The following is a 12842-nucleotide window of genomic DNA, read 5'->3' as shown; positions in this document are numbered from 1 at the left end:
CACTGTGAGCAACAAAACAGAACCTCAGAGTCGCGCTCCAGTCCACAGCAGGTCAGCAGCAGGTCACTAACTATGACTCTTGCGTCTCCTCCCTGAAGGCCAGTGTCACAGATCTGCCAATCCTTGTAGTATAATGTCATACTGCCCTGAAATTATATGGCACATTTCAGGACCTCCCATGATCCTGAAGGTTGACGCTTAATAAGATCTTAATACCTGGCTTTATGGTAAAAAAAAAAAAAAAGGCGGGGGCCCAAGGGCAATATTCTTTGTTATTCCTGAAGATAGTCAATGAGTAAATAAGGACCATAAATAAATATCAAAGATCACTTCTTTGTGTACCTGTTCTCTGCTGGCTCACAGTAGGTGCTCAATAAATGTTTGTCCAATAGACTGAGCTGAGCTCAATTCTAGTTTCAATTCTCATCCAGCTCTGGAGGGGCCATCTTTGAGACAGAATATGTCAGAACAGGATACAATAAGGCTCAGGTTTAGACTGCAAACAATTCATTATAATTTTGAGTGTTTCTTCAGTTCAGTTCAGTTCAGTCGCTCAGTCGTGTCCGACTCTTTGCGACCCCATGAATCGCAGCACACCAGGCCTCCTTGTCCATCACCAACTCCCGGAGTTCACCCAAACTCATGTCCATCCAGTCAGTGATGTCATCCAGCCATCTCATCCTCTGTCGTCCCCTTTTCCTCCTGCCCCCAATCCTTCCCAGCATCAGGGTCTTTTCCAATGAGTCAACTCTTCGCATGAGGTGGCCAAAGTATTGGAATTTCAGCCTCAGCATCAGTCCTTCCAATGAACACCCAGGACTGATCTCCTTTAGGATGGACTGGTTGGATCTCCTTGCAGTCCAAGGGACTCTCAAGAGTCTTCTCCAACACCACAGTTCAAAAGCATCAATTCTTCGGCGCTCAGCTTTCTTCACAGTACAACTCTCACATCCATACATGACCACTGGAAAAACCATAGCCTTGACTAGACGGACCTTTGTTGGCAAAGTAATGTCTCTGCTTTTTAATATGCTATCTAGGTTGGTCATAACTTTCCTTCCAAGGAGTAAGCGTCTTTTAATTTCATTGCTGCAATCACCATCTGCAGTGATTGGAGCCCAGAAAAATAAAGTCTGACACTGTTTCCACTGTTTCCCCATCTATTTCCCATGAAGAGATGGGACCAGAGGCCATGATCTTAGTTTTCTGAATGTTGAGCTTTAAGCCAACTTTTTCACTCTCCTCTTTCACTTTCATCAAGAGGCTCTTTAGTTCTTCTTCACTTTCTGCCATAAGGGTGGTGTCATCTGCATATCTGAGGTTATTGATATTTCTCCCGGCATTCTTGACTCCAGCTTGTGCTTCATCCAGCCCAGCGTTCCTCATGATGTACTCTGCATATAAGTTAAATAAGCAGGGTGACAATATACAGCCTTGAGGTACTCTTTTTCCTATTTGGAACCAGTCTGTTGTTCCATGTCCAGTTCTAACTGTTGCTTCCTGACCTGCATACAGGTTTCTCAAGAGGCAGGTCAGGTGGTCTAGGATTCCCATCTCTTTCAGAATTTTCCACAGTTTATTGTGATCCACACAGTCAAAGGCTTTGGCATAGTCAATGAAGCAGAAATAATGTTTCTCTGGAACTCTCTTGCTTTCTCCATGATCCAGCGGATGTTGGCAATTTGATCTCTGTTTCCTCTGCCTTTTCTAAAACCAGCTTGAACATCTGGAAGTTCACGGTTCACATATTGCTGAAGCCTGGCTTGGAGAATTTTGAGTATGACTTTACTAGTGTGTGAGATGAGTGCAATCGTGCGGTAGTTTGAGCATTCGTTGGCATTGCCTTTCTTTGGGGTTGGAATGAAGACTGACCTTTTCCAGTCCTTTGGCCACTGCTGAGTTTTCCAAATTTGCTGGCATATTGACTGCAGCACTTTCAGAGCATCATCTTTCAGGATTTGAAATAGCTCAACTGGAATTCCATCACCTCCACTAGCTTTTTTCGTAGTGATGCTTTCTAAGGCCCACTTGACTTCACATTCCAGGATGTCTGGCTCTAGGTGAGTGATCACGCCATCGTGATTATCTGTGTTTCTTAGGCTTCAATTTACAGCCATGCTTCTGACCCAGAGTAAGCAGAATTGGTTAGAGCTTTCTGGTTAAAAAGGAAACAGACAGGCCTCAGATACCCTGAAATAACTTGAAAACTACATCAGGAAACAAGCAGAACTGGGGAAAAGGTGTTTGGTATCCATTTATCCTCTGCCTTGGTGGCTCAGACGCTAAAGAATCTGCCTGCAATGCAGGAGACCCGGGTTTGATCCCCGGTTCAGGAAGATCCCCTGGAGAAGGAGATGGCCACCCACTCCAGTATTCTTGCCTGGAGAATCCCATGGATGGAGGAGCCTTGTGGGCTACAGTCCACAGGGTTGCAAAGAGTCGGACATGACTGAGCCACTAATACTATCCTCTGCCGAAAATTATACAATCGCCTTTCCCACCACCAGAGAGCGCACTTCTACAGGTAACATCCTCACTGATTTTATATCAGTGAGGTGTATTCAGTTTTTTTAAAAAAACAAAAACAGAAAAATGTCCCCCAAGAATCTGTGCTCTGAAAACCTTATTACACCCCTGCTCTTGCAGTCAGAACAGAACCTCCTCATGGTTTCAACACCAAAACTGACACGCTGACTGGGGCCTTTGCACCTTTCCAAAGTTCACCCTCTCTTACGGTCTTAATCCCCAGTCTTCTCACCGGGGTCCCAAGGACTTCAGTCCCAGAACAAGTCATCGCCCTCTCTACCCAGATATGGGCATCAGCCCCGCAGCCAGTCCCCCGACCCCTTTTGAGTCCCTAAGCGTGCTCTACTTAGTAGCTAGATGATCTTTTTAAAGCACACATCAGATTATTTAGGGAACATATATAAATTCTATCTCTTAAAAAAAGAAACCTGTAATGGGACTGCAAAATTGTCCGAATAAAGTTTTGCATTTACTGAAGGCACAGCTTTGGTGGGGAGGGCGGTGTTTTCTGAAGCACACTCATCATCTTGATTTGCAGTTCCCAGGCGTTTCTTGAGCCCATTTCACAGAGGCAGAAGGTCCAAACAGCGCCAGTGGAGGGCTGCAACGGTGGGTCACGGGCGCCCTTCCATCAAAGACTCAGAGACGCTGGAGCATGACCTGCTAACACGCTTTCGCCACCAGGAAACATTTTGTGGTCTCTACTTACCCGGAAGGTATCTTGATTGTTTCAAATAGTACTGTTTGGCCGTGGAAGCAGTTGACAATTCTGAATCCGATTTCAGGGTAACAGCAGCAGGTAAGCTCTTGTTTTCCCTCGTTGAGTAGCTGGAGCCCGCAGGCACCGACTCTGGAAGCCTCGAAAGTCAACATGAAGGGATGTCACCGGGTGAAGAAGAGCAAGGTGACGCCGCTAGGCGCTCCCCCACCCTCTGCACACCTTTTCAGACCCGCCAGTGATTTCCATCAGCGTCCTTTGGCCGATAAGACAGCCCTGAGTGTCAGCTCCTGCTGAGCGGAGACCCGGCAGTGCACAGAAATCGTTCCCAATACTGGACAGCGTGCAGCACAAAGATTTTAGAACTAAGCAGCAATTGCCCTGAGTACAGTGTGTTTCCATTTCTTTTTGTCTACACCTGAGGCAGCTGTGGGTTCAGGATGTGGCGAGACATGTTGAAAGGGGAGAGACTCTCAGCCATGTCCACCCGTCTACACCGGGGGTGTTGGGACACGCTTTGGGCTGGGCTAAGGAGGGCTGCAGTGGGAAGAAGGGCTAGGAGAGATCCCAGACAGAACTTCCAGCAAGCCTAATGCCCTGAAGGGAAATAATGGGTTTGCGGAGACATGCTGGGTCCCAGGAGGAGGGACCCATGCTGCCCGCCATGCCCGCCTCCCCCAGCCCCAGTTTGGTGCCGGAACGCAGGCCCTCGGGGTGCTGGTCTGGCTCTGTCCAGCACAGCGGCCATCGCTGCCAGAGGCGGGGGCTGTGCTTTTGTTTCTTTGCTGCTGTTGCTCTGCGTGTGGCCCTTCACCACAACCTTCTCCCTGCTCCTCTGCGGAAGCCTGGCCACACTGGCCACTCTTGTCACCTGTCTGACCCCAGGCCTCTGTGCTCACCCCAGGGAGATCCCTGCTCACCCACTCGACCCCCTGAGAGATGGACACTCAGGTGACTGGCCACAGCTTTGGGGTGGCCCTGGACACAGGGAGACCCTTCATGAAAAACAGCCCTACTGGAGGTCCAAGAGGGAGGAGACACATGTATTCACGTTGATGTCAGGCAGAAACCATTACGATATTGTACAGTAATTATCTTCCAATTAAAAATTTAAAGAGACCGCTAGAGATATCAAGCTTTCAAGAAAAGTCCAGAAAACGAGCAAAGATGTTCAGGGCAGCAAGCAAATGATCCACTCTGAACACCACCGGCAGAGGAAACGGTGACCCTTGTAGATGGTGCTTCGCTGTTTGCAAAGAGGCATGTGCGCTTCAAAAGGCGGTGATGGTGGATCGTAATTGAGCAGGGGCACACTCGACGCTGAGTGTGATAACCCCTTACCCCATGCCCTCAGCCGGTGATCCCAAGAACCGTTCCTGTGCAGTCAGGGGTCTAAACCTCCCCAGAAGGAAGCGCAGAGATCTGGGTTTGGGAGAAGAAAACACCAAGCTGCTTCTTACCTTTTACCATCTACACTCATTTGCGCTTAATGAGTAGAGTCAAGTTGACACAGGCTGAAAATATATGTTCCCGAGAAAACATGAGACCTCCCTTACCGAAACGGAGACTCCTTTCTCCTCGTTTCCTTGGACAAGCCCATGCTTGGCTTCTTGGAATGGGAGGCTCCAAAGTCACCGTCCTCCAGGTCTGCCCAGCCGTCTCCAGCCTTGAACACGGCCTGGCCCCAGCGCCTCCGGGCGCCTTTGTGGCCCAGGGCGCCGCCCGGCTTCTGTGATGGGAAAGCAGCATCGCCTTCTTTAATCTGAGGCTGAGGGCCTACTGTGTGCAGGCTGTCCCCGTCCTCAAGGGGCTTTCCACAGAGTTAAGGAAACACATGGGTATACAGTGTTTTAGGATGCTGACAAAGACAGCACAGGCTGAAAGTGTGAGGGGATGCTGAGAAAGATCTCTGAACCTGGGGTGCGGGAGGCTTGAGTGCTTAGGATCAGAGCTGAGTCTTCGCTGATGTGTAATCTAGAAAACTGCCATGGCTGGCTTTTTAGGTAAATGACCTAACTTTTCAAAGCCTTAGTTTCCTTCCCCATAAATGGTGGCGGGGGGTGGGGGGAGAGGGGGATACAGTGTTTATATCTAACTTAGTGTTTCTGGATTTGATAATAAAATATATCAAAAGTTTTTAGCAGGGGCCCTTGCACATATGGGCTTCCCTGGTGGCTCAGCTGGTTAAGGATCCGCCTGCAATGCGGGAGACCTGGGTTTGATCCCTGGGGTGGGAAGATCCCCTGGAGAAGAGAAAGGCTACCCACTCCAGCATTCTGGCCTGGAGAATTCCATGGACTGTACAGTCCATGGGGTCACAAAGAGTTGGACATGACTGAGCGACTTTCACTTTCTTGCACGTAAGTGTGACTCTATTGGGTATGTTAGGTATGGTTGTTGTTGTTCTACAGTTTGGAAAAGGAAATGAATAAAGTATGTCTTTTTGATAGAGAAGTGTCAGTGGGTGTTCCGGGGAGAAAGGGCAGATGGAGTTGACTGGAGTGGATGTTTCGTGCTGTCGGAGGTCAAGTCTGTAAAGACAGACGGCTGCTCTGTGATGCAGGGCCTTCCGTGAATCCCTAAGATGCGGCAGCTGTCCTATGGGCCGTGGAGAACGCTGGATGTTTTTGAGCTAAAAAAGTGATGTGATAAAAGGCAGCGTTTGGGAAAGGTCAGGGTCCTCAGAGAGGAGGCCTTTGCCGTTAGAGCGGGCATGCAGTGACAAGGACAGCGGATTCACTGTGGTTGGAATGCTCGAGAAAGCACACGCTTCTGTTAACAAGGAATAAAAGGTCTGGATTCGGTGTCTCTCTGAACAGAGGTCAAGGCGAGTGTGGCAGACTGCTGGTTGCCCCCTCAGTAGCCACCCTCCTCTGTCTCCTTACTAGGATTCTCTTCTGGGCTGCAGTATGCCCATGTAAAATATCTTAAAAAAAATGCCAGCCTCCCTCGCAGCTCTGTGTACCCAGGGGACACGATCTAGCCAGTGAGATGGAGTGCTCATCTGTTGCGAGGGGCTTCCAGGAGGACCAGGGTTAGGCTCCGCCAGTGGTGTGTGCCTGTGTGTTTCACTCCTCCCTCTTGGGGACGGCAGACGCAACCCCAGGGAGCAGCAGCCATCCGTGGGACCGGGAGCCTCCCGCTGAGCGTGGTGGTGGGGACAGGCAGACAGAGCACGCTGGTGCCCTTTATAAGCATCACCAGCCCTGGCTGGCCCACCACCTGCCTTCCTGCCATTAGAGAAAAACACCCCTCCTGGTTTAAGCCACAAGGGGTCAGGTTCTGCCTTAGGTCACCAAGTGTGATCCTGCAGGACACAGAGAAGGAAAGGCAGGCAAGACTTCAGTGTGAGCCCGGCTGTCTCAGAGAGGTGGCTCCGTTAATCAGGAATGAGGAAGAAGGCCTAGGCTGGGCTGACGCTGAGGCGGTTTATTCAGATTAACGCGGGTGTTCTGGGGCTCACGTAAACTGAGAAACCCACAAGGTGACTGGAAATTGGGAATCTGGAAGCCAGGTCAGCAAATTCAGCTGCATTTGAAGCAAGAAGATGCTTAAAGAGTGGATATGCCATTGCTTGAAGCTGATGGTGCCACAGTGACGGGTGATGCACAAAAAGTGGTGTTTGAGAGAGCGTGAGCTCCAGACTAAAGAGAGAACAAGGAGATCCAAAGCCTCAGGTGGGCAGAGGTAATCAAAGCTATCCTTGTCTGAGCCTGAGACTCTTATTTCGGTTGAACTCTATGTTAGGAGCTGCTGAACAACGCCAGTAACATCTAGTCGTCTTACGTCTGAGAAGATTGGAAAAGCGAAAGTATTAATAACTTTTATAAAGTAGCAGGTGGGTTTTTACGAACTCTACAGCAGTAAGTCTGGTACCAGCTGAGGGCAGAGACTCTAACGGCAGTTACTAAAAGACAGCGTGTGCTAGGGAAGAAAGGTGGTAAATCGTGCAGGTCGCTTTGGGAATGCACTGGGAGCTGCATAGCGCAAGGCGCTGAGCAGCTATGAATGTGAACTTCCTTTTCTTTCCCTCCTGGTATGAGTCACCATTTTACGTGCCTTTCAAGGAAAAGAAAAAAAAAGATAACTCTTGATGGCACGAGTGAACCCGGCGTTCCGGGACTTTGGCCGTGATCCACCCAGCTTACATTTCCTACCTGCTGTCTGCCGCTAGTTCTGGGGAAGGGGAATGCAGGACGGGGAGGAGGCTCAGGGGGGAGTCAGCCAGCAGAGAGTGCCGTCCCAGCGGAGCCTGAGAGGGAACTGGGGGGGTGTTTCTCCTGGAGAAAGCGGCAGGTAAGGTAAGGGTGACTTTTCAGTATCTGAAGGCTGCCTTTCTGAAAGAGTGATTCACTTTTATTAAAAGCTACAGAAACCGAGGACTTCCCTGGTAGCCCGGTGGTTAAAAATCTGCCTTCAAATGCAGGGGCTGCGGGTTTGATCCCTGGTCTGGGAGCTAAGGTTCTACATGCCTCCTGGCCGAAACAAAACCAAAACAGAAACGATATTGTAACAAATTCAACGAAGACTTTAAAAAATGGCCCACATAAAAAAAAAAATTTGGTTTTTCTTGAAACCAGATTTTAGTTCACTGTGAGGAAGACCTTTCTAGTAGTCAGAATTGTCTGAAAGGTAACGTGGACTCCTTAGGACCCTCAGGGTGGTTCAAAATCAGTGTGGACATTTATTTATTCGTTCAACAGATATTTGTTGAGAATTTACCATGTGCCAGACAGCTTCTCTGGTGGCTCAGATGGTAAAGGATCTACTTGCAATGCAGGAGACCTGGGGTTTGATCCCTGGATCGGGAAGATCCCCTGGAGAAGGGGATGGCTACCGACCGCAGTATTCTTGCCTGGAGAATCCCATGGACAGAGAGCCTGGCGGGCTAGTCTATGGGGTCACAAAGAGTCGGACGGGACGCAGTGACTCACACTTTTACCTTTAGACATGGTTCTGGGTTCTGGGTCTGTACTGATAAACAAGACAGACAAACATCTTTTATATCTTCCCCGACACTGAGAGAACGCCTAGAAAGGAAAGCCTAGTGGAACCAAACCATCTGAAGTGACACACCGGGCTACTTACGGCGGGCACGCTTTTGACAATACTTGGAAAGAGGGTTGGCGGCCTTTTCTGCTGGCTGTGCTGCTTGGGTGCTGGCTGAACACCCACGTTCTGCGGCGGCTGCATGGGCCGCAGTGGCTGGTGGCTGTTCTTCAGCTGGGGCGGTCCGGCAGCCTGGTCGTTTATGTCCGGCAGAGGCTGAGGTTCTGGATCCGCTGCAGATGGCTTTGGTTCGAGTGGTTGCACAAGCTTATTTAGAGGCTGTTTCGATTCCAAATGATGTGAGGAAGGGCCTAACACTTGACCAACTTGAAAATATGGGTGTTTCAAAGCCTGTAGCAGCATGGAAATAACAAACGGAAAATGGTTTCTCCTGAATTTATTGCAGATACACGACCATCCAGCGTTGGGCTAGGCATCTATCACCCGTCTGGGTAAGTTTCAAAGATTTACAGAGCATCCACCTTTTCCCTTATGTGATGACTTTAAAAAGATACCCAGGAAAAAATAATTTGAGAACTAAATTTCATTTAAAAATTGAAAAAGTACATGTTAGTAGGAAGAATATAAGACTCACATTCAGTAATTTTCACATCCAGTCAAAGCAAACGTTCTTTTAAAGACTTCGTATGAAAACAAAATCTAGCTTGTAACATTGGCTGAATTTGAAAGAAAAATTCAAACCAAATGGTAGATGCTGATAACGGTTTAGACCCCATAAAGGCATTAAAAGAAATGAGTTAAGAAAGCCTTCTACATAGTTTGTTTTAAATGAAAAACTCTAACATCATATAAAATTCAGGGTTATTCTAACTATAACTCCATATTGACTAGCAATAAAAAAAATTCTAAGAAAGAAGATAACAAACACATACTTGTTAAAGCCTATTTTAACAATATACCAGCAAAGAGAAGATTACTCAGGGGATAGAATATAAAAATACTAGTTAAAACAAGAAAGAAAATACTAGTAAAAATGGTCACTATTTAATTGGCTTGGTCATCAAACTGCTGCTATTATGTGGAAGTTGGGTGGGGGGACCTGACAACTGGGTGACACAGTCCTGAGCAGGGGTTCTCGACTGGGGAGACTTTGCCCCTTAGAGATATTTTTTATTGTCACAATTCAGGGAATGGGAAGTACTCCTGGTGTCTAGGCATGCTGCAGGAATCCAGCTAAATATCCTACAATGAACAGGACTGCCTGCCCCTGACCCGTCCCCTCAACAAAGAATTATTGGGTCAAAAATGTCAGGAATACCAAGGAGTACTTTGGCCACCTGATGCGAAGAGCCAACATCAGAAAAGACCCTGATGCGGGGAAAGATTGAAGGCGGGAGGAGAAAGGGACAACAGAGGATGAGATGGTTGGATGGCATCACCGACTCGATGGACATAAGTTTGAGCAAGCTCTGGGAGTTGGTGAAGGACAGGGAGACCTGGGGTCACAAACAGTCAGACACAAGTGACTTCACAACACCGGGGTTGATGACATTTGATCTGGAGGCTGTCTGAAGGTTTCTCTGCAGCTCAGCTGTCCATATAGATCTTTGGGAGAATGGCACTGAAACATGTATATTATCGTATGTGAAATGAATCACCAGTCCAGGTTCGATCCATGATACAGGATGCTCGGGGCTGGTGCACTGGCATCAACCAGAGGGATGGGATGGGGAGGGAGGTGGGAGGGGGGTTCAAGATGGGGAACAAATGTACACCCGGGGTGGATTCATGTCAATGTATGGTAAAACCAATACAATAATGTAAAGTAAAAAAATAAAGTCTGACGTCCAAAAAAAAAAAAAAAAATGAAGCTTTCCCTGCAGCTCAGCTGTGCATATAGATCTTTGTCAGTATTACCTGTCTGGATGGGGAGGGAAGTTCCCAGTTCTATTGGGTGTGTGTGTGGGGGTGTGTGTGTGTGTCTGTGTGTGTGTCTGTGTCTGTGTATGTGTGTCTCTGTGTGTGTGTGTGTCTGTGTGTGTGTGTGTCTGTGTGTGTGTGTGTTGGTGGAGGGTGGCTCCTTAAGATAACCAAGTCCGGTTCTCCTGCACCTCCTGCCCTAAGCCAGTCCCCACCCGCCATGGAGAGGCAGAGCCGTGACCTACAGTGAACTTCTTAGGTGTGCAAGGGCAGATTTTGAAGGCACAGAGGCAGCATTGAGAACTTAACCTCTCCCTACTGTGTCTCCTTGCTTCCACTGAAAAGCCCGGCACCGAAATAGCGACCAAGAAAGCGGTTAAGGACAGGGAGGGATGTTTTGGCAGAAGTCGGGGGGAGCTTTATTCTGAGTTTTCCCCTTAGAAACTTTGTTCTGTCCCCTACCACACCCCATGCATGTGTTAATTACGTAGACGCTGCTTGGTGGAGCTCAACCACTGCAGACGATTTAAATACATCAGTACCTGGCAGCCAGGAGGCAAATTCTGAATCAAGTAGTCCCATTACTTAGCATGTCAGTATTCCTCAGGCAAGAATGTACACTTTGGAGCTAGAACATTTATAAGAGTGTGTTTTGCAATTTCAAGGCTTCATCTGTAACTTTTCCCCTTTAAGATACCACCTACCATCCTTAAAGAAACAGGAAATCTTTAAAACATAACAACATTTTTTCCTGTTTGTTGAGGGAATACTGATTGCATAGAAAGTTCTCAAGAAGAAATTAAAATTATCTCTAAAGCCAACACCAAAGAGAAAACTACTGCTCACGTTTTGATGTTTTTCTTTTTAGTCTTTCATTTATATTATCTTTCATATACATACATATGGTGTGGCCAAAAAAAATAAGTAAATTTACTGTAAAAAGTAACTGTTAAGTGATAGTAATTACAACAGTGAAGGTATTGACATAAGATACTTACAGCTGCAGAAGCTGTTAAGTCTGTAAGTACACATATATTTATGAAAAATGAAAACAGAAAAGCCTATTACCTCTCAAAATATATTAAACTATGAGAATTCCTAATAGAAAACAACCCTATTAAAATATTTTGTGACTACGCCTTTTGCCATTTACCTTACTTAACAATATCTCACTTCCACCAATTATTGACTATACAACATTGCACAAATTATGCAATGTCTGAGTTCTTCAGTGTATTTATTTTTAAGCAATGATAATTAGTGTACCGGCCACCTCATACGAAGAGCTGACTCACTGGAAAAGACTCTGATGCTGGGAGGGATTGGGGGCAGGAGGAGACGGGGACAACGGAGAATGAGGTGGCTGGATGGCATCACCGACTCGATGGACATGAGTTTGAGTGAACTCCGGGAGTTGGTGATAGACAGGGAGGCCTGGTGTGCTGTGATTCATGGGGTCACAAAGAGTCGGACATGATTGAGTGACTGAACTGAACTGAACTGAATAGAGTTTTTGTGAGGACTGTCAGAAATTTTACATAAAGCCCCTGCTCAATAAACATTAGTTACTGTCATTAATTAATAACAGTATTACTGTTAAGGACATGAGTCCTAGGGTGGCTCAGATGGTAAAGAATCTGCCTGCAATGCCAGAGACCCAGGATCGATCCCTGGATCGGGAAGATCCCCTGGAGAAGGGAATGGCAACCCACTCCAGTATTCTGGCCTGAAGAATCCCATGGACAGAGGAGCCTGGTGGGCTACAGTCCATGGGGCTGCAAGGAGTCGGATACAACTGAGTGACTAAGCACACATACGCCAGTACCTTCACTGTTGTAATTACTATCACTTAACATATTATGATTTTCTCGTAATAAATACAATTTATTTTCTTGGCCACACCATGAGGCATGTGGGACTCTTAGTTCCCCAACCAGGGATGAAACCCGTACCCCTTCCTGTGGTGGAAGCGTGGAATCTGAACCCCTGGACTGCCAGGAAGTCCCGTGACAGATTACTCTAATATTTGATAGGGCAAACTGTCTCCCTTACCACCATCCCCCAAGTTACTTATTCTCGTTCAAGCCTGTCTTGGTTATTCTTTCCTATCTGTTCTTCCAGTTGATCTTTAGAAAATATCTTCCCAAATTAAATTTTTAAAAAGCCAAACCATTATTTGGTTTATTTCAACACTTAATGACTAGTTAAATAACAATAAGAACACCATAAAGCCCACAATGACTTTTTAATTTAAGCCGTTTGCAGATAAAACTGTACTGTTTTTAAGACCACGAGACAAGATTCCGTAGGTGCTGAAGGTGTCACAAAGAAGCCAAGCGTGGGTATCACATGCTGCCCTCTTGTGGGAGCCGGAGAGAGAAGGCTCCACTCCCATGGAGGGATGACCGTGCTGCGTGGAGGGAACAGGAATCCTCTAAACCACAGGAGAGCAGTGGAAATTCTACGAGGCTGTCTAACTGAAGAGATGCTCTTTTACCACCCATGACAAGCTGCTTCCTAATTAGCTTGTCCCATGCCTGAATTTTTATCATTAGAGATTGATTCCTTTCAGCCTCAACCTCTGTAGGGTTCCTCATTTGAACTGCAAAACACAGAAAATCACCGGAGTGGCTATTTTTTGCAAGCCTTCCAAGAATCTTACACGCCT

The 12842-nt window shown here is 47.1% G+C and overlaps 1 protein-coding gene across 3 annotated transcripts in view; it reads right to left on the bottom strand.

Moving 5' to 3' along the window:
* MAK (male germ cell associated kinase) overlaps nt 1-12842 on the bottom strand; it is a 48854-nt gene that overhangs the window by 9764 nt on the left and 26248 nt on the right. For all 3 annotated transcript variants that reach the window (XM_055406715.2, XM_055406714.2, XM_088831107.1), the window contains 3 exons: nt 8333-8644; nt 4801-4973; nt 3236-3384 (listed from right to left, as the gene is read on the bottom strand). In XM_055406715.2, the coding sequence (XP_055262690.1) occupies nt 3236-3384; nt 4801-4973; nt 8333-8644 (634 nt within the window). The remainder of the gene's footprint in view (nt 1-3235; nt 3385-4800; nt 4974-8332; nt 8645-12842) is intronic.

The sequence above is a fragment of the Moschus berezovskii genome, chromosome 23 (genome assembly GCF_049115385.1).
Source record: "Moschus berezovskii isolate FMDL1 chromosome 23, NW_MosBer_1.0, whole genome shotgun sequence".
Taxonomy (NCBI): domain Eukaryota; kingdom Metazoa; phylum Chordata; class Mammalia; order Artiodactyla; family Moschidae; genus Moschus; species Moschus berezovskii.
The sequence above is the reverse complement of the archived record's forward strand: the minus strand, read 5'-3'. Positions and strand labels throughout refer to the sequence as shown.